Source organism: Pleurodeles waltl, chromosome 6 (assembly GCF_031143425.1).
Source record: "Pleurodeles waltl isolate 20211129_DDA chromosome 6, aPleWal1.hap1.20221129, whole genome shotgun sequence".
NCBI classification, from domain to species: Eukaryota; Metazoa; Chordata; class Amphibia; order Caudata; family Salamandridae; genus Pleurodeles; species Pleurodeles waltl.
In genome coordinates, this window is record NC_090445.1 from 54,544,746 (window position 1) to 54,567,297 (window position 22,552).

Sequence of the window (22,552 nt, forward strand, 5' to 3'; positions counted from 1 at the left end):
CCGAGACAAGAAGGACGGTCACCCATACTCTTGTCAGCAGCAAATTGGACTACGGCAACACACTCTACGCCAGTATCACAAAGAAACTACAAGTAAGACTACAGAGAATCCAAAACGCAGCAGCCAGACTCATCCTGGACATCCCCGCTACAGCCACATCTCCACCAACTTGAGAGACCTTCACTAGCTCCTGGTCGACAAACGCATCACTTTCAAACTACTGACACACACCTACAAGGCACTGCACAACATTGGACAGAACTACCTCAACCACGCCTGAGCTTCTACACCTCTGCCAGGCAACTCCGATCCTCCCAACTCACCCTCGCCACCATCCCAAGAATCAGGAAGAGCACAGCGGGAGGCAGATCCTTCTTTTACCTCGTAGCCCGAACATGGAACACACTCCTGCTTAACCTCAGACATGCCGCCTCGCTGGAGCTGTTCAGGAAGGATCTCAAGACCTGGCTTTTCGAGTGATCAGCACGCCCATGACAGCACCTTGAGACCCCATGGGTGATGAGCCACACTTTACAAGTATCTGACTGATTGATTTAGAGTTATAAATAAAACTCAGGGGTTTAACAACTATACATGCACATAACCAGGAATAAAAGCTACATATGTATTCGAAGTTATGTGCTCAGGTAACATGGGGCAGGATAGATATTAGTGCTTGTTTGTTTGATTATCTTTGTGAACATCACATTTATTTGCACTCCTCATGTATTTGCAAGTTTTCTATAGCGCAACCACGACCTGACCCGAAGGTATTAGAGCACCTTTCAAGAGCACAGCTCACATTATTTTTTTTTTAGGCATGAGAGATTATGTGATTTGCCCAGGATCACAGGATGTTGAGTCGAGACTCAAACCTGGTTCTTTCTTTTCCGATGTTCAGTGTTGTTTTGGGGTACCAAAAAACGGTGTTCCAGTTTTTGCACTGTTATTAGGGCTGCACATTTCTCCCACTTTTACAGAATGTTTCTGAAGGGTGTTGAACACAATTCAGTCACGTGGTGCTACTGCCCCCTCTCTCATAAATAAACTGTAAACACTGCTCTATTTTTTCCCTTTGGTGCTTGCTCATGCTCCTGTATTTCAGCCAGGGCCTTTCAGTGCTTTGTAATGTTGACACTATAGACCGTTAAGATGGTAAGAGGATGACAAAATGACATCATGTTACTATGAAATATCAGAGAATCGAGAAACTGCAGCCATATTAAATTGTTACTAGTAGCTCCTTTTTGTATATAAAAGCTGCATGGAAACAGATTTACTTGTAGTGATTGCCTTTAATGGAAGGCCTGCTTGCTTCCTAGGCCAATGTTGCTGCTTTCCCAATTATTGCTCCATTGAATCTTAGGAAGGAATGGTTCTTGCTTTGCTCCCCGCAGTTAAGTACAACCAAAGGCTTTATATAACATGCAGCTGGTGAAGGAGGGGTGCAGATGTACATCTGGAGGAGAAGCAAGTGCTGACAATAAGCATTGTACTGTGGTGCCATTACATTGTATTGTTGCTCTTTATTCCAGATTTCCACTTTACTCTACGACACTCTAGTCTACACCACTCTATGCCACACTAGTCTACACCATTTTACTCCACTCTCATCTACAATACTCTACTGTACATAATATTACTCTACGCTACTCTACTATATGCATCAGGACTATACTACACAACACTCTATGCCACTCTATTCTCAATGCCACTCTAGTCAATGTTACTCCACTCATATCTACTGTACACCACTCTGTATGCCACTCCACAATGCTCTATGCCACTCCACTCAACTCTAATCCCTCTATCCTCCACCACTCCACTCTACACCATTCCACTCCATTCTATGCCTTTCCTCTCTACACTATTCTACTTCACTCTCCTCTACGCCACACCACTAACTTTTAGCCATGCAGAACAGCAGCAACACTGTTGTAAATAATGACTAAAAGACATTGGCAAAGTCAACAGCTCTCATATAGGCGCAACGTATTGACTTTGCCATTGCTTGTTTACTTCTCCATTCTGTTGGCCCTCCTCCTGGACTGACTCAGGGGTTCTGTTGGCTGACCTACCAGACTTCTTTTACTGGCAGCTTCAGAGACTAGTTGAAGGTCAGTTACCTATACCAGGTTGGTAGGATTGTGGCACTGAACAGCAATCTTTTTCACACCACAGAAATGGTCATTTCTATACCCTGCTAAATGAAACTGCAGGTTTCCTTGTGCTTTTGGCATTTTCGGGTCTTTCTCTATCCCTGTCTGGTGGGCACTTCTCACCCAGCATATCATCTATCTCCAATTCTGACTCTCAGAAGTATCCCCTTGTCTTTCAGTTTCATTTAAGTCAGCTTCATTCTATATCTCTCATTTCTCATCAAATACCGTCAGGTAACCTCTCACCTCCACCTTTGATGCAGTTCTGCTTTCTTCTGCTGCCCATTTCTGCAGGCTCTCCAGCTCCCTTTTCAGTCGTTTCACGTGGCCATGAAGTGTTTTCTGAAATACAGTCCATGTGTTAATCTTATCCAGCAGCTTTTCCGCATCAATGTTGACCAAATTATTTCAAGCAACCATGAACATTTCATCTGTACAGCTGCCCCCTATAATGCCACAGACACAGATAGGTCATTTTGTCAAGTTTCCGCCTAGACACGCTCTTCATTAGGATTCAAAGCTGAACATCACCTATTATATGAATGTGAAGTCACATAGACACTTCGTGTTGTTCCACCCCACCGTGAGTTTGTTTCCATTTGTCCATCTTAGAAGCCTTCCTCAATATATACAGAAGGGGGAACACAGCCAACGCTTAAAACAATGGCCTGCACCTCACCCATACCAGCATCTACCTGAAACTCAACTCTACCAAGACAAAGATTCTGTTATATGCAGAGAGTAGCAAGCAAGAACCAATACAAACCCAGCTCAATGACACAGACTTACAGGGATTCTAACCCCAAAATGTTCACCAATGGCAAGCCACTCAGATTCGCACTTAGCACAGACCGCATCCCAAAGGAACACATCACCAAGAAAACCTAGACTGTCTGGTACCAGCTCTCTATAGGGTAAAGTGAAACCATTCCTCCTAGACAGGGACTGCATGACTGCTCTTCAAGCCCTCTTATTTGCTCAAATGGACAGTGGCAATGTCCTAATACAGGACCTCTGTTAGACTTGGCATCCTTGGCGTGGTCTCCCCTAACTTTTTGCCTCTGTTTCCCTGGTTGTTGATGTGTGCTGGACTCTGTTTTTGCGATTTTTGTTACTCTGGGCACTTTACCACTGCTATCCAGTGCTAAAGTGCAAGTGCTCCTATACAAAATGTGTATGTAATTGGTTCATCCATGATTGCCATATTTGATTTACTGGTAAGTCCCTATTTTTCTAAACCAGTGCACTAGAGGTGCCCAGGGCCTGTAAATCAAATGCTACTAGTGGGCCTGCAGCACTGCTTGTGCTATCCACCTTACTAGCTCTGTAAACATAGCTCAGACCTGCCGCTGCAGTGTCTGTGTGTGCAGTTTTAAACTGCCAATTCGACTTGGCAAGTGTACCCACTTGCCAGGCCTAAACCTTCCCTCTTCTTACATGAAAGACACCCCGAAGGTAGGCCCTAGGTAGCCCCATGGGCAGAGTGCAGTGTATGTTTAAGGTAGGACATATACTAATGTGTTTTATATGTTCTAACAGTGAAATACTGTTAAATTCGCTTTTCACTGTTGCAAGTCCTATCCCTCTCATAGGTTAACATGGGGGCTGCCTTTAAATATGATTAAAGCGTAGATTCCCTTTGGGAGCGGATAGACATATGGAGTTTGGGGTCCGTGAGCTCACAATTTAAAAATACATCTTTTAGTAAAGTTGATTTTGAGATCGTGTGTTTGAAAATGCCACTTTTAGAAAGTGGGCATTTTCTTGCTTGAACCATTTCTGTGACTCTGCCTGTTTGTGGATTCCCTGTCTGGGTCAGTTTGACAGTTGGTCTGGTTGCACCTCACACTAGACAGTGACACAAAGGGAGCTGGGGTGTAGCCTGCATTTCCTGATGAGCCATCTGTGCTAGGAGGGAGGAGGGGAGTGGTCACTCACACCTGAAAGGGCTGTGCCTGCCCTCACACAATGCCGTCTCCCACACCCTGGTGTGTGTCTGGTGCCTGGCTTGGGCAAGGCAGGATTTCACAAACAAGAGAAACTTTCCTTTGAAGTAAGCCTACTTCAAAAGGCAAAATGGGTATAAGAAGGGCACCCAAAACCACAGACTTTAGATCACTTCTGGAAATCAAGAGGAACCTATGCCTGGAGAAGAGCTGAAGAGCTGAGGAAAAAGAGGTGCCCTGCCTGTGACTGTGCTTTGTGGAGCTATCCTGCAGTTGCTGCTTCTGCCTGTGCAAGAGGACAAAGACTGGACTGTGTGTGCCTTCCTGCTTGTGAAGAACTCGCCAAGGGCTTGTCCTGAGCTTGCCTCCTGTTGTTGAAGTCTCAGGGCGATCAAAGACTTCCCCTGCCAGCACCTGGACTTTCTCCTGAGACTCCTGCCCTGCCAAGTGGTGCCCTATCCAGGTCTTGGGGCCTTGACAGGTGAAGCTGGCAGACCAAGCCTGAAAATCCACGTGCGGGGAAATTTCCGACGCAACCTCCGAAAGAGGCTGAAGAAACAAAGCGCTGCCGGCTCCGCGGCTGAAATAGACGCAGCGCGGTTGGGAGATCGAAGCACACAGCTGGAGAAACGACGCGCTGCATCGCTAACGGAGGCTGGTATCGTAGCAACCCACACAGCGCAGTTTTGCTATCACCGTGCGGCAGGATTTTCGACGCAAACCTTGCTGGCCATGGAAAAACGACACAACGAGTGCCCGGACTCGAGTGCTGCCTGGATTGAAGCATCGTTCCCCTGCGGGGAGGAAAAACGACACACGCCAGTCCGACCAGAGAAGGAGAAACGACACACGAGCTTGCTTGCTGGTGAGAAATCGACCCACCGCTTACCTTTTTCGACGCACACTCGCCTGTGCGTGTTATTTTAACGCGATCCAGGTACTTTTCAACGATAACAGTGTTTTACCTGTTTACCAAAGGATTTAATACTCTTTTTGCTTTTTAATTAATAACTTGGCTTGTGTATGGTGGAGTTTTGTCATTTTGGTCTTGTTTTGTTTAGATAAATATTTCCTATTTTTCTAAACCTGTGTTGTGTCATTTTGTAGTGTTTTCATTACGTAACTGTGTTTTTGGTACAAATACTTTACAGCTAGCACTCTGAAGTTAAGCCTGCCTGCTCGTGCCAAGCTACCAATGGGGGTCAGCGGGGGTTAGCTAAGGGTGATTCTCTTTTACCCTGACTAGGGTGAGGGTCCTTGCTTGGACAAGGGGTAACCTAGCTGCCAGCCAAAGACCCCATTTCTAACATTGGTGATCAGCGGCTGGGATTGGACTTATATTTGTACTTGACATACAGTGATTAAGTGTATACTACTGTTTTCAGTGCAGACCACTATGTGACCACATACTACATGTCTTGTGATTTTTGCTTTTCTCTTTGGGACTTCTTTTTGTTCTACTTCTTGCTGATCCCTTGATTGACTTTTTTTGAACTTCATTTGGGGACTTGTTTTTCTGCCTTTGGAACTTTGCACTTTTTAACTCTTCATCATGCCTCAATCTGGAGATGCATCAGTTGGAGCTGCTTTTGACCTGATGAAATTAGAGAGCTATACAGTGGCTCAGTTGAAGCAGTTCTGTAAAGATTTTGCCTGTCCCATTAAGAGCTCATCCAAGAAAGAGGAGCTGCAAAAGGCACAGAGGGCCTGGGTGCCAGCCAAAGAAGCTAAGGGTTACACAGAGGAGAAGCAAGAAGGAGAGGAGGGGGTGCAAGTCACTCACAATGATGTAGTGGGTGGGCCTGTTATGTCCAAGGAGAGAGTCTCCAGGGCGGGTAGCAGTGTGTCCTCCAAGGGTCTGACACCTGAAGAGTTACAGGACAGATAGGCAGAGAGAGAATACCAACTGGAGCTGAAGAAGCTCAGTCTAGAGATGGAAGAGAGAAGAATGGCCATTGAGGAAAGGAAGATGCTGCTGGCTCATGAGCTTAGCTTGAAGGAGTTAGATCATAGGAGCCAGTCTAGTAGAGATGGTGGCAGCAACATCACAGTGCAGCCTGAGAGAAGGGTACACATTCCAAAAGACCTAGTGAAGGGTTGCAAGAGGGAGGATGACATATATTGTGGTTCAAGGGGTATGAGTCTGCTCTCCATATGAATCTGGTCCCTAAAGCTCATTGGGGGGTGGGTCTGTGGAATCACTTTGAGGTAAAGGGGAGGGATACTCTGAAACCCTTAGGGGATTCTCTGGAGCTCACTTACTCTATCATGAAGGATGCCCTACTCACAAGATATGGTCTCACCCCTGAGCAGTATAAGGACAAGTTTAGGTCCTATAAGACGAAGGAATCCCAAACATGGTTGGAGTGTGTTGATTCATTCTGCAGGTCACTGGATGGTTGGGTGAAGGGCAGTAAGGTAATAACGTATGAGGGGCTTAACAATTTGATTGCTTGGGAGCACTTGTACAGTTTATGTTTTCCAGAGCAGAGCCAGCACCTACCAGAAGAAAGGGGGGGTAAGGGTAAACAGGGGATGTTCTCTAAAGGGCCCCAAACTGATTCTCAGGGTAAAAGATTCCCAGCCCCCGGTGAAAAGAAGCCATGGTTCTCCACAGGGAAGCCAGTGGTATGGGGCCCCCCACGTAAGTGTTATGCATGTGACCAAGTGGGTTTTATGAGGGGGGATCCCAAATGCCCTAAGAGAACACTGGCACCCACTGGTGCGCAGTCCCAGGGTCTGGCTAGTGTAGCGCTTGGGGAGGAGTTGGTTCCCGGGGGTGGGAGCCAGCTGAGGTGACCCTCGTCTCACTAGGGGACAGTGAGATGGTCCAGAGAACCCTCGTGCCTGACAACACTAAGAAGTACAGGCAGTGGGTGACCATCAATGGACAGAGGGTGGAGGCTCTGAGAGACACAGGAGCCAGTGTGACTACAGTGAGCAGTCACCTGCTGTCTGAAGAGCAGATCCATCCCTGTGTACTTCACCAATTAGTTGCAGTGGACAACTCGGAGCGCCTGTGCAGAGTGACGCAGGTTCCCTTTGAATGGGGTGGGGTCTCAGGTTCCTTGAATGTAGCTGTGAGTCCAACCATGCCTGTAGATTGTTTGCTTGGCAATGGCCTGGAGGATTCCCCTTGGAAGGAGGTGGAACACAGGTCACACTAGGAGATGTTGGGTGTACCTGGGTGGGTATGCGTATCTACCAGGTCAATGGCAGCCCGTCAGGGTGGTCAAGAGCCCCTGGAGCCTGAAACAGTGGCCCAGGGGACCGCCAAGAAGAGGAAGAGCAGGGATCATGGTAAACCAGCCCCAGAAGTTCCCACGGTCCGGGAGGAGGCGGAGCCTGAGGGTGACGCCCCAACGCCTTCAGGGGAACAGGTGGCTGAACTGGGGGAGGTCCCTGGGCTGTCGCAGTGGCAGCAGGAAGGGGGGCCCACCAGGGAAGCATTCTGTGCAGCACAGAAGACATGCCCCACTTAAGAGGGTTTGCGGCAGCAGGCTGCAGACCAAGCGGCTGGCAAGGAGCCAGGATCTCACCTGATCTACTGGGAGGATGACCTCCTGTATAGTCAGCCTAAGGTTCCTGAGCTTGGGTCAGCCTGTGTGCTAGTGGTACCCCAGTGCTTCAGGGCCTTCCTACTGAGGTTGGCTCATGATGTGCCTTTAGCTGGACATTTGGGGCGGGACAAGACCTTTGAGAGGCTTGTCAGCCACTTTCACTGGCCCCTAATGCGCAGGCACTCAGATGCACATTGCAGGTCTTGCCAAACTTGTCAGGCAAGTGGCAAGAGTAGGGGGAAATGTAAGGCTCCCCTCCAACCTTTTCCTGTTAGTATCCCCTTTGAAAGGGTTGGTATTGACATTGTGGGGCCTCCGGTTACCAAGACAGCCATGGGCAACAGGTTCATCCTGGTCTAGGTGGACCATGCCACCCGGTACCCAGAAGCCATTCCTCCGAGGTCAATCACTTCCCCTGTGGTGGGTCGTGCTTTGATGGGGATTTTTACCTGCATGGAGTTCCCCAAGGAAGTGGTATCTGATTGGGGTACCAACTTCCTATCTATGTATATGAAGTCTCTGTGGAAGGAGTGTGGGCTAACCTACAAGTTCACCACCCCTTACCACCCCCAAAGCAATGGTCTGGTTCAGAGATTTAACCGCACCTTTGAAGGCATGATTATGGGCCTGTCAGAGCCCTTGAGGCGGAAGTGGGACGTCCTCTTGCCATGCCTTATGTTCGCTTACATGGAGGTGCCTCAAAAGGGACTTGGGTTTAGTCCCTTTGAGCTGATCTATGTCCACCCTGTGAGGAGACCTTTAATTTTGGTGAAGGAGGCTTTGGAAAAAGCTCCTAGTAACCCCCCCCAGGATGTATTTAGCTACATGCTGGCTCTGAGAAACCAGACTGCCCGCTTCAGGAGTCTCGCACAGGAGAACCTGGAAGCAAGCCAGGAAGATATGAAACAGTGGTTTTACCGGAATGCCACTCTGGTTGAGCTTCAACCTGGTCAAAAAGTGTGAGTGATGGCACCAGTGGAGCCTAGGGTGCTCCAGGACAAGTGGACTGGGCCTTTTGAGGTGGTGGAGCGCAAGAGTAAAGTCACCTATCTGGTAGACTTGCAGACTCCCAGGAACCCTTTATGGGTCCTACATGTTAACCGCCTCAAACCACACTTTGAGCGGATTGAACTGTCCATGCTCCTTGCAACAGATGATGGGGTGGAGGAGGGGAGTGAGCCTTTCCTGACCTCCTGTCTGCAGGAGAAAAATATGGGGCTGTGGAGGGAGTGATCCTCTCCCCCTCCATGACTGCAGAGCAGCAGAGGGACTGTCGCCAAGTGTTGGGACAGTTCGCCTCACTGTTATCCCTGATCCCAGGGGTCACACTGTGCACACATGATGTGGACACTGTGGACAGTCCACCCATTAAACAGAGTTTACAGGGTGACTGACAGGGTCAGGGCTAGCATTAAGGATGAGGTATCCAAGATGTTAACCCTAGGAGTTATTGAGCATTCCAGCAGTCCTTGGGCCAGCCCAGTGGTATTGGTCCCAAAGGCTGCTGCACCTGGTGCCACTCCAGGTTCTGTGTGGACTACAGGGGACTCAATGCGGTCAGCAAGACTGACGCACACCCCATCCTCCGAGCTGATGAGCTCATTGATCGGCTGGGAGCTGCCACCTACCTCAGCACGTTTGACTTAACGTTCGGGTACTGGCAGATTGCCTTGACTCAGGGGACAAGGAGAGGTCTGCATTTTCTACCCCGGATGGGCACTTTCAATTTAAAGTGATGCCATTTGGGATGAAGAATGCTCCTGCCACCTTTCAGAGGTTGGTCAATCAGGTGTTGGCTGGGCTGGATGAGTTCAGTGCTGCCTACCTGGATGACATTGCTGTTTTAAGTTCCACATGGTAGGAACATCTGCAACACCTCTGCAGAGTATTGGAGGTCCTGCAGAAGGGAGGCAGCACTATTAAGGCAAGCAAGTGCCAAATAGGGCAGGGTTCTGTGATGTACTTGGGACACCAGGTAGGGAGTGGCTAGGTGGCACCCCCTACAGCCAAAAATTGGCACCATTCTGTCCTGAGAGCCTCCCAAAACCCAGACTGAGGTAAGAGCTTTTTTAGGCCTCACTGGCTACTACAGGAGGTTTGTCAAGAGGTATGGTACCATTGTTACCCCCTTGACTGAGTTGACTTCTAAGACGCAACCCAAAAAGGTGATCTGGACAGAGGCTTGCCAGACCCCTTTTGATGCCCTGAAGGCTGCCATGTGCACAGCACCTGTGCTGAAGGCACCTTACTACTCCAAGGAGTTTGTTGTGCAAACAGACGCCTCAGAGCATGGTATTGGAGCAGTACTCTCACAGCTTAATGAAGAGGGCCTAGATCAACCTGTAGCCTTCATTAGCAGGAGGTTATTTCCCAGGGAACGTAGGTGGAGTGCCATAGAACGTGAAGCTTTTGCTGTGGTCTGGGCGCTGAAGAAGCTAAGACCCTACTTGTTTGGGACTCACTTCCGGTTTCAGACCGACCACAGGCCCCTCAGATGGTTAATGCAGATGAGGGGTGAGAATCCAAAACTGTTGAGGTGGTCCATTTCCCTACAGGGGATGGACTTTACGGTGGAACACTGCCCTGGTACAAAACACGCCAATGCTGATGGTCTGTCCAGATTCTTCCGCCTTAGTGATGAGAACTCCCATGAGGTTGGGTAGTTGCTCCCCACTTTCAGCTGGGGAGGACACGTGTTAAGACTTGGCATCCTTGGGGTGGTCTCCCCTAACTTTTTGCCTCTGTTTCCCAGGTTGTTGATGTGTGCTGGACTCTGTTTTTACTGTTTTTGTTACTCTGGGCACTTCACCACTGCTATCCAGTGCTAAAGTGCACGTGCTCCTATACAAAACGTGTATATAATTGGTTCATCCGTGACTGGCATATTTGATTTACTGGTAAGTCCCTAGTACAGTGCACGAGAGGTGCCCAGGGCCTGTAAATCAAATGCTACTAGTGGGCCTGCAGCACTACTTGTGCTATCCACCTTAGTAGCTCTGTAAACATAGCTCAGACCTGCCACTGCAGTGTCTGTGTGTGCAGTTTTAAACTGCCAATTCGACTTGGCAAGTGTACCCACTTGCCAGGCAAAACCTTCCCTTTTCTTACATGTAAGACACCCCTAAGGTAGGCCCTAGGTAGCCCCAGGGGCAGGGTGCAGTGTATGTTTAAGGTAGGACATATACTAATGTGTTTTATATGTCCTAACAGTGTACTACTGCTAAATTCGGTTTTCACTGTTGCAAGGCCTATTCCTCTCATAGGTTAACATGGGGGCTGCCTTTAAATATGATGAAAACATAGATTCCCTTTGGGAGTGGATAGGCGTGGAGTTTGGGGTGTCTGAGCTCACAATTTAAAAATACATCTTTTAGTAAAGTTGATTTTGAGATTGTGTGTTTGAAAATGCCACTTTTAGAAAGTGAGCCTTTTCTTCCTTAAACCATTCTGTGACTCTTTCTGTTTGTGGATTCCCTGTCTGGGTCAGTTTGACATTTGGGCTGTTTGCACCTCTCTCTAGACAGTGACACAAAGGGAGCTGGGGTGTGGCCTGCATATCCTGATGATCCATCTGTGCTAGGAGGGAGGGGCGGAGTGGTCACTCACACCTGAAAGGGCTGTGCCTGCCCACACACAATGCAGTCTCCAACCCCCTGGTGTGTGTCTGGGGCCTGGCCTGGGCAAGGCAGGATTTCACAAACAAGAGAGACTTTCCTTTGAAGTAAGCCTACTTCAAAGGGCAAAATGAGTATAAGAAGGGCACCCAAAACCACAGACTTTAGATCACTTCTGGAAATCAAGAGGAACCGCTGCCTGGAGAAGAGCTGAAGAACAGAGAAAGAAGAGCTGCCTTGCCTGTGACTGTGCTTTGTGGGGCTATTCTGCAGTTGCTGCTTCTGCCTGTGCAAGAGGACAAAGACTGGACTTTGTGTGCCTTCCTGCTTGTGAAGAACTCTCCAAGGGCTTGTCCTGAGTGAGTGGGGGTTACCTGAGGGTGATTCTCTTTTACCCTGACTAGAGTGAGGGTCCTTGCTTGGACAGGGGGTAACCTAACTGCCAACCAAAGACCCCTTTTCTAACAACCTCCAAGATCCACAATGGACCCCCCTTAAAGGCACCCAGAACACTGCAACACACCTAATTGAGAATAAATAGGACCACATTATTAGGCTCCCCTTGCCAGGCCACACCAGGTTTAAAACTAGTGCATCTGTAAAGCTGTCTTGGCATGCATCCCCGCACGTGGCTGACAAGCTCTGTATCTCTAGTCGTTCTTGGCACAACCCTAGCCATAACACAATCGGAAGGGAGATGCAGAAATGCAAAAAAAAAAAGAAATTAATTAGCAACCAACCTTCGTTATTTCAGCACCCATGACCTGCAATAAACAACCAAGACCGCCCAAACCCTGCTCCAATCTAGAGAACACATGAAGACACACCTCTTTATAAAACACTGCATCATGATGCTGCAGTGAGACACCAGCTTCCTATGCAATAACATTGATAGCATTAACACTTTTCGCACTGTACATTGTGCTTTTAGTCCGGTTTCTGCTGTACAACAAACAAGAAGCACCCACCCAAGAAACATACTTACCAAAAATCTCCTACGTATATTTATTCATCACACAGTCTGCATGTTTCTTAGTTTTCTGTATCTCTCCTCTTCCTCAGTATTTGTTATTCCTTAAGCTATATCTTTGCATAGTTTCTGATTTTTGTCACTCACTTTAACTAATCCACTCAAAATCTAAGCACATGAATCCTTTGTTGTAACTGCATTAAGGGAACAACTTTATTACTTTTTATGGGTTACAGAACTTAGACGTCTTCTCAATTCCCACCAATGCTTATCTTCCTTACATTCGCTACCTTCATTTTTTGTAATCCCTGCCGATTAGTCAAAATGTTCCTTCCCTTTCAATATCAAGTCATCCTTTCGCTTTACCAGCTTTCCCTCTTTGGTGTCATTTTTCAGCATTCTTCACTGGATTGGTTCTCTCTGGACTCACAAATGTGTTTAGTATCCTCCTTTGAATAGTGAAAAAGGTACTCTTCTTAGGACAGCATGCAGGGAACTCTATTTGCATCCATTCTCTACTGTAACTCTTCCCCTTCCATTGCTTTTTGCCAATTGAAGTTTCTCTTTTACCACTTTGTTCAGTCTTTCGACACTTCCATTTGCTTCTGGGTAGTTCAATGTTATTTTCATATGTATGTATGCATGCATGTATAAATGCATCTGTGTGTATGTGATATTTCAATGTTGCAAACCTAGCAAAAAAGAGAGAGCTGTACAGGGTCACAGGCAACAATTGAGTCAGCGAGTGATAGGAGAGGACACTAGGCTGTGGACGGGTAATGCAGTAAGTTGGAGTGTCCTTTAAAGAAGTGTCTCTTCAAATGATTCCTAAATTGAGCAGTGTGGAAGTGGCCGTGATAGATATGGGGATAGTGTTCCAAATACTGAGAACATAAATGGATTATTTAAAATCTTTTTTACACTTCTTAGTTTGATGGTATACTGGCTGCAGGAATGCAATATACCACCAGAGATGGTGAGCTTGTCTGCAAGATCAGCAGGGAGGCTTGTCATGAAGGTTTTGTAGCTGATGAAGAAAAGCCAATGGGGTTTCATCATGATGAGGTAGATGTGATCATGTTACTTCTGTCCCTGGATGGATGTGTTACAGGACGTAAATTGGGTCCAGTGGGCAGTCTGGGAGGTCATGGAACAGCGCGTTACCACAATCTAGATGCATGACTATGAAGGCTTGGATATCAGTTCTTAAGTTGCTTTCTGGAAGAAATGGCTTTACTTTCTCTAGAAGCAAGAGCTATTACCAGGCCTCTTTTGTGTTTTTTTTTTTTGCAATGTTTTTGTTAAGGGTGAGGCTGGCGCCGAGAGTGCATCCAAGAGGCTTTGCATTCAGTGAAAGCTGGGGTTCAAAGGCAATTCATTAAGTCAGGTTTGTAATGTTTCTTATTTGTTATTTTTGGAAAATAAAAAGAATTCGGTCTTGACTGGGGTGAGCTTCAGGGAGGAGCTGGACACCCGGATCTGCATAAACGACAGGCAGTGTTTGACGCATTGGGTGTCTGAAGCAGAGGTATCTTTAAACTACAGTTGTGGATTATTAGCATATTGGTGAATCTTGATGCTGTCATCTGTGGGTAGAGCATCAAACAGCTCCAAGTAGAGGCTGAGGATGACAAGAGACATTATGGAACCTCTGGGGATCCTGCAGCTTTTATCTATGGGTAAAGCACCAAACAGCTCCATATAGAGGCTGAAGAAAAAGCACCCAAATCCAGGATATCTATGAAGGATTCGAGAGCCAAGTCCCCTCCGCCTACCAGCACCGCCACAAACCCCAACCCCCAGCCGACCCTGAGCCACTAGGCCCTCATCACCACGGAAGACACCTGAAAACTTATAAGCTCTGTCTACTCAGGGGTACCCTCTGATCCACACCACATCTTTAACTGTGCCAGCACCACCATCGCCCCTGAACTGTGCCAGACAATCAACTGCTCCATCGAGACCGCCACTTTCCCAGATGACTGGAAACACGCAGCGATCAACCCTCTACTGAAGAAACCCTCCACTGACCCAAGGGATATGAAGAACTACAGACTAATCTCATTGCTCCCCTTCCCGGTCAAGGTAATCAAAAAAGCTATCAACACTCAGCTCACTGAGTTCTTTGCCACAAACCACATAATAGATCCCTCCGAATCCGGATTCAGGAGCAACCATAGCACTGAAACTGCTCTCCTCGCAGCCACAGATGACATCCGCACCCTACTGGACCACGGAGAAACAGCTGCCCTTATCCTCCTCGACCTCTCCGCCGCCTTCAACACTGTTTCCCGCACCACCTTATGCAGTAGACTATACGGCGCAGGAATCTGTGGCAAGGCCTTGGGGTTGATCCGCTCCTTCCTCACCAGAAGAACCCAGAGAGTCAGACTCCCACTATTCATCACGGAACCAACTTAAACCAGCTGTGGAGTCCCCCAGGCTTCCTCCTTGAGCCCCACCCTCTTTAATATCTACATTGCCCTGCTCGCCAAGATCATAAGACACCAGAGCCTCTACATCCTCTCCTACACCAACGACACACAGCTAATTATATCCCTTACTGACGAACCATCAACAGCCAAGAGCAACTTCCACAACGGAATGAGAGCAGTCGCTGACTGGATGAAAGACAGCTGCCTCAAGCTCAATTCGGAGATGACAGAGATCCTCATCCTGGAACCCACACCCACCGCCTAGGACGACTCCTGGTGACCATCTGCCCTTGGAACCACCCGGCCCCACGACCAGGCACGCAACCTTGGCATCATTCTTGACTCCTCGCTGACCATGGCTCACCAAGTCAACGCCGTCTTATCATTGTGCTTCTACACACTTCACTCCGGAAGATCTTCAAGTGGATCCCCATCGAAACAACAAGGACGGTCACCCACGCACTCGTCAGGGGCAATGCACTCTATGCCAGCATCACAAAGAAACTTCAAACAAGACTCCAGAGAATACAGAATGCAGCGACCAGACTCATCCTACACATCCCCCGCCACAGCCACATCTCTGCCCACCTGAGAAATCTGCACTGGCTCCCCCTCAACAAACGCATCATCTTCATACTCCTGATACACGCTTACAAGATCCTGCACAACATTAGACCAGCTTACCTCAACCACCACCTATTCTTCTATGCCCTCTCCAGACAACTCCACTCTGCTCAACTGGCCCTCGCCGCCACCCCTAGAATCAGGAAGAACACAGCAGGAGGTAGATGCTTCTCCTATTTCGCGGCTGAGACCTGGAACACGCTTCCACTCCACCTCAGGCAGTCCCCCTTGCTGAATCAGTTCAAGAAGGACCTCAAGACGACGTGGCTGTTCGACTGATCAGCGTCACCTCACCAGCGGCCTGAAACCCCACAGGTGAGAAGTTGGGCTATACCAATAATTGATTGATTGAAGATGACAGGAGACGTTATGGAACCTAGGGTACCCTGCAGGTGAAAGGGATCTTTTGGGATCTGGAGGTGCTCATGTGAACAAACAAGTTTTGGTTGATAACGTGAGAGGAGAACCAGTGGACGACAGTCAGCAAATCAGATTCAGAACTCCAGGGTGCGTATGAAGATAGAATGGTCAACTGTGTCGAAGGCAGCTGAGAGGTCTAACAATATCAAACTGCAAGCTCATCTTCATCCATGGTCAGGAGGGTAACATCTAAGATGTGTCATGTAGCGGTCTCATTGCTGCAGTGTCACCTGAAGCCAGATTGGTAGTTATGCAGGAGATAGTTGGCGTTAATGTGATCCTGAAATTAACCATAAACCTCTTTTGCAATGATCTTGCTGATGAATAGTAGGTGGGTGATAGGCAAGTAGTTGGCACAGTCATCAGAATCTAAGTGGTCAGGAATGGAAAGATCTGCCCTATTTTGAGAGCTTCTGGGAAGATGCCTTCAGTAGGGGAGGGACTGACAATCGAGAGTAAGGATGAGATAGCATCCCCAGAGAGAACTTTTGTAAAGGGCCAGGGTAATGTATCTTCTTCATGAGACAAGGCTGTATTGGAGAAGTTGGTGAGATCTGAAAGAGATGGGCTTTGAAAGATGACCATTTTAGGATTGTAAAGGACGGGGCGGGCGTTAGAGATGAAGCAAGCAGAGTTTTGTCGCTATGCGTTTGGATCTTTTGTATTTTTCCATTGACGAAGAGGTTGCACTTTTACCTGTAGTGAGGTTGACTCAGCAAGAGATTAATGCAGTGGTTCAAAGTATTGAGAAGTACTACGCTTCATTAGCGGGTTTATTGATAGTGTTGTTATAGTACTTTGTTTTGATTGATGTGATGAGCTCTCTAAGTGCTATGTGGGGGAACTTCAGTGTCATGAGGTGATCAGGAGTTCTGTTTTCCTTCCATTATCTTTCCTGCCTGCAGATGGATCATTTACTGTCAGCAAGGTCTTTAGAGTACCAGGGTGTTGAATACTTTGACTTTCACTTGCATGTTTTATTTGGAGTATGGAGTTCACAGTTTTCTAAAAAAGGGTTAAAGCTGTTTAGAAATGTATTGTGTCAGTCATAAGATTTACAGGGTGAAACATGGGTTCAATCATTAAGCTGTTTACGGAAAAGTCTTTGACCTTGGTTTGTTGGTAGGATGCCGGGGAAGGTGATTTGGTTGGCTAAGTGGTTGCTCCAGGGGTTTGTATTAGATTGTAGTGATGTTTAGAAGAGGGTTGACTATGCAGCCTTTGGAGGGCGTTGGCTGCGGAACCTGCTTTACCACGTTGGGTGTGATGAGGTTGAACAGACTGTGGTTCCCTAGTTCCAAAGTCGAAAGCTGTGGTCACTATGCCATCTAGGACCACAAATTTCCCAGTTTCTGAATACGAACCCATGGTGAACACAGTCAGTGTGGGTGGAGCTGAAGGTGGCCCAAGAACAGTGACAAATTATGAACAAATAATTTGCTAGACACGTTCCTCCTTTACAGGCCCCAGCATAAAGCTACTGCTTACTTTCACCTACTAACAAACATCAACATTGCTGTGCAACTTTCCTTTCAGAGGTGAAGAGTGCATCAACAGAGGCACAGACTTCGAGCTCAGAGCCATGGTGAAAATTCATATTTTACCTTTGCTTTTGGGACGTGTAACCCTGTTTTTATAATAGGAAGATAAAACTACAAGCCCCACAATGAAAAGATAAAACCTAATATTAATTGGTTCTGTGCCAGGGACGTAATGGTTACGTCCCGCGGCACAGTGCTCCTGTGCCGAGGACGTAACCATTACGTCCCAGCACCGGAGCTCGGAGGGGCTGGAAGGGGAATCGCTTCCCCTTCCACCCTCGACCCCCCCAGTGGCATCTGATGACGTCAGCACCCGATTCACCTCCCATGCTTCCAGCGCAATGCGGAAGAGAAATGCTCTGCATTTCTCTTCCGCTCGGGAGGAGGGGGCAGGCAGAGGCATGAAAGGAAAGGCGATCGGGCAGCAGAAATGCCCACTAGACACCAGGGAATTTTTTTTGCAGACGTACTCATAAGGGGAGCAGCCGCTTGGGCAAGGGCTGCTCCCCAGGGGGCCAAATTATTTTTAGGTCATTTCTGGCCCCCCAGGGGCAGATCGGCATAATATAATTAGGCCACTCTGCCCCGGGGGGGGGGGGCAGAATCCCCCTAGACACCTGGGATCACTTTTTTTTTTTTTTTTTTAATATGTGGTAAGCGACCCCTTAGGCAAGGGTCGCTCCCAGGGGCAAAATTACTTTTAGGCCATTTCTGCCCCCCCACCCCCCGGGGCAGATCGGCTTATTTTTATTAGGCCAATCTGCCCCCAAGGGGAGCAGAAACCACTAGACACAAGGGATTTTTTTTTATATACTTGTGCATAAGGGGAGCTGCCACTTGGGCAATATTTTTAGGCCTTTTCTGCCCCCCACAAGGGGCAGAAACCCCTAGACCAGGGATATTTTACTTTATGTTTTTATGTATGGGGAGCGACCCCTTAAGCAAGGTCGGGGGCAGATCAGCTTATTTCTATTAGTCCGATCTGCCCCCGGGTGGGGGGGGGCAGAAACCACTTAGGCACCAGGGATTGGTGTGTGTGTATGTGTGTGTTTTGTTTTGGGGGGCAGCCCCTTGGGCAAGGGTCACTCCCCATGGTGGCACGTTACTGTTGGCTATATCTGCCCCCCTTGGGGGGAAGATCGGCCTATATTTTTGGAAGGCCCATCTGCCCCCAAGGGGGGCAGAAAGCCCACCAGATACCAGGGAAGATTTGTTTTTTTCCAAAATAAGAGGGTGGGGGTATGGCCACCCAAATAAATGGGGCCAAAGTTGTTCTGCCCACCAGTGGGCAGATGGGGCAATTACCCCCGATCCACACCGCAGGGGGCAGAAAGTCTACTAGATGCCAGGGAATTTAAAAATAAAATTAAAAATAATGGGGTGGTTGCTACCAACCAGTATGGGCATGGTTATGTCCCCACCCCAACTGAAGGGGGTAACAGTCTTTCAGCTCTCCCCCCGCACACTAAAACATCTTATCCCACAGCAAGCAAGAGGACATTTGATTATTTTGAGTTTTGGTTTTACATTTGAACCATGAGAGGTTGGCTAACTATCAAAATTGTCCCACTTGGAATGGTGAGGGTTGCACTTTTTGGACTTTGGGACGCTGCCATGTAGAAAAATCCACAAGACCTAGACACATCTGAAAACTAAACATGTGTGTGAGTCCAGGGTGGTGTGCTTCACATGCACCCCGCACCATTTTCTTACCCACAATGCCCTGCACACCTCCCACTTTGCTGGAAATCACACATTTTTCCCACATTTTGTAGATGGAACCTTCCGGAATCTGCAGGAATCCACAAAATTCCTACCACCCAGCATTATCTCATCTATACCGATAAAAATTCTGCCGCACGTGTCAGCCTAAAAATTGTTTTTTCCAAACTGCCCTTCGTGACCCGCTTTGGTTCCCCCTCAATTTCGACATGTTTTTGGCTCTTCCCTGTCACAGGCATTTGGCCTACCTACACAAGTGAGGTATCATTTTTACCGGGAGACTGAGGGGAACGTTGGGTGGTAAGAAATGTGTCCCGGTGCGGTGATCCCACACAGAAATGAGGGAAAAATGCAAATTTATAGCTAAATTTGAGGTTTGCTGAAGATTCTGGGTAGTAAAACATTGGGGGAGTCCACGCAAGTCACACCTCCCTGGATTCCCTCGGGTGTCTAGTTTTCAGAAATGTTTGGGTTTGGTAGGTTTCGCTATATGGCTGCTGAGCCCAGGACCAAAAACGCATAGTGTTTTAGAGCATTTCCTTTTGTGGGCACTAGGCCTACCCACACAAGTGAGGTACCATTTTTATCGGGAGACTTGGGGGAGCGCTGGGTGGAAGGAAATTTGTGGCTCCTCTCAGATTCCAGAACTTTCTGTCAGCAAAATGTGAAGAAAAAGTGTTTTTTTAGCCGGATTTTGAGGTTTGCAAAGGATTCTGGGTAAGAGAACCTGGTGACATCCCCACAAGTCACACCATCTTGGATTCCCCTAGGTGTCTAGTTTTCAAAAATGTGCAGGTTTGGTAGGTTTCCCTAGGAGCCGGCTGAGCTAGAGGCCAAAATCCACAGCTTGGCACTTTGCAAAAAACAGCTCTGTTTTCTTTGTGAAAATGTGATGTATCCACGTTGTGTTTTGGGGCATTTCCTGTCAGGGGCGCTAGGCCTACCCACACAAGTGAGGTACCATTGTTATCGGGAGACTTGGGGGAACGCTGGATGGAAGGAAATTTGTGGCTCCTCTCAGATTCCAGAAATTTCTGTCACCGAAATGTGAGGAAAAAGTGTGTTTTGGGCCACATTTTGATGTTTGCAAAGGATTCTGGGTAGCAGAACCTGGTGAGAGCCCCACAGGTCACCCCATCTTGGATTCCCCTAGGTGTCTAGTTTTCAAAAATGTGCAGGTTTGCTAGGTTTCCCTAGGTGCCGGCTGAGCTAGAGGCCAAAATCCACAGCTAGGCACTTTGCAAAAAACACGTCAGATTTCAATGTAAAAATGTGATGTGTCCATGTTTCGTTTTATGTCGCGAGCATTAGGTCTACCCACGCAAGTGAGGTACCATTTTTATCGGGAGACTTGGGGGAACATAGAATAGCAAAACAAGTGTTATTGCCCCTTGTCTTTCCCTACATTTTTTCCTTCCAAATGTAAGACAGTGTGTAAAAAAGACGTCTAGTGGAGAAATGCCCTGTAATTCACATGCTAGTATGGGCACCCCGGAATTATGAGATGTGCAAACAACCACTGCTGCTCAACACCTTATCTTGTGCCCATTTTGGAAATACAAAGGTTTTCTTGATACCTATTTTTCTTTCTTTATATTTCAGCAAATGAATTGCTGTATACCCGGTATAGAATGAAAACCCATTGCAAGGTGCAACTCCTTTATTGGCTCTGGGTACCTAGGGTTCTTGATTAACCTATAAGCCCTATATATCCCCACAACCAGAAGAGACAAGCAGACAAAAGCGGTACATTGCTTTCAAAAATCTGACATTGCAGGAAAAAGTTACAGAGTATAACGTGGAAAAAATTGCTGTTTTTGTTCACCTCAATTTCAATATTTTTTATTTCAGCTGTTATTTTCTGTAGGAAAACCTTGTGGGATCTATACAAATGACCCCTTGCTGAATTCAGAATTTTGTATATTTTTCAAAAATGTTTAGCTTTCTGAGATCCAGCATTGGTTTCACACCCATTTCTGTCACTAACTGGAAGGAGGCTGAAAGCACAAAAAATAGTAAAAATGGGTTATGTCCCAGTAAAATGCCAAAATTGTGTTGAAAAATGTGGTTTTCTGATTCAAGTCTGCCTGTTCCTGAAAGCTGGGAAGGTGGTGATTTTACCACCGCAAACCCTTTGTTGATGTCATTTTCAGGGAAAATACCACAAGCCTTCTTCTTCAGCCCGTTTTTCCCCATTTTTTTTTTTTTTTTAAACGAAATATTGCTGTATTTTGGCTAATTTCTTGGTCTCCTCCAGAGGAACCCACAAACTCGGGGTACCCCTGGAATCCCTAGGATGTTGAAAAAAAGGAAACACATTTGGCGTGGATAGCTTATGTGGACAAAAAGTTATGAAGGCCTAAGCGCGAACTGCCCCAAATAGCCAATAAAAGGCCTGGTACCTGAGGGGGGAAAAGGCCTGCCAGCAAAGCGGTTAAGAACCTATGAATATACAGGTGCAAAAATAAAATGTTTCAGAACTTGAACCTATATAAGTGCAAATCTGTGGCATACATACACAAGGTTGTAATCCTGGGTACCCTTTGGAATTAGAGGAGTTTGGTGAGGCCCCACCCATGTCACATATTTGGATTTTACTCACCTTGTGCACTTGGGCAGCCTCATGCATGGGAAACACAGAGTGAGCTTTGTGGACTTTGGACTCTCGGTAGACCACACAGATGGGCACCTGGTCATCTTCACAGAACAGCTTCAGCTTCTCTTCATGTTCTCTGCACAGATCCTCCCCCTCGGTGGCCGCACTCGGGGTCTGAAGCTGTCTCAACAGCTCCACTACGTTCCCCAGCTGTCTGATGGGCCTTAGTATTTTATTCTTAGAGGTGTCTCGGCACTGAGGACAAGGGAAGTCTGTCTCCAACCCTTCCCAGCACCGAGTGATACAGGACAGACAGAAGGCATGTCCACACTCCGCAGCCACGGGGTCTGTGAAATATTCCAGGCATATGGAGCAGGTGACCTCCTCACCGAGCTGTTTGCTTGTCGCCATTTTCATATATAAAAGTTTGGTTTGTCGTAGGTCTGTAAAGTGGGCGCTTCTTTGTCTATCCTTCCCTTCACCGCTCAACTGAAGACTCCGCGATGATCCAGCTCAGGTGGGCGTGTCCGCAGTGAGATGGGCGCGGCTTTATCTGGAGGGGTGTGGCCACATCTGTAACTGGGAGCGCTTGCAGCAGACATCTGTAGACGGGAATGCGTACAGCTGTAGAGGCGTGGCTCCTGATGTGAGTGGGCGTGGCTCGGGTGCGAGTGGGCGTGGCCCCAGTTTACCTCGGCCTCTCGGTAATGGGTCTCTGACTGATTTGACTGAACCACGCCCCATGGTTAGTTTCGGCTTTTCTGCTTTGCTCTGGACCCCGAGAGGAAGGGCGGAAGAGGCACAATGTCGGTTCCTGATCAGAGGTCATCGCTTTCTTTCTGGCTGTGTGTATTCTAGCACACGTCATGCTGCAATTATAATACAAATAAATGTGAAGTACAAGTTCCAGCCCTGAACTGTCGGGATGCAGTTCATCTATAAGTTTTATGTAGCGCGAAGTGGCC

At 47.6% G+C, this 22,552-nt stretch overlaps 1 protein-coding gene across 1 annotated transcript in view; it reads right to left on the reverse strand.

Moving 5' to 3' along the window:
• LOC138299184 (E3 ubiquitin-protein ligase TRIM39-like) overlaps positions 1 to 22,097 on the reverse strand; it is a 113,617-nt gene extending 91,520 nt beyond the window's left edge. Inside the window, exons 1-2 of the mRNA XM_069237279.1 lie at positions 21,594 to 22,097; positions 2,406 to 2,501 (exon numbers count right to left, since the gene is read on the reverse strand). Of these exons, the coding sequence (XP_069093380.1) occupies positions 2,406 to 2,501; positions 21,594 to 22,004 (507 nt within the window). The 5' untranslated portion in view covers positions 22,005 to 22,097. The remainder of the gene's footprint in view (positions 1 to 2,405; positions 2,502 to 21,593) is intronic.
• Positions 22,098 to 22,552: the final 455 nt, after the last annotated feature.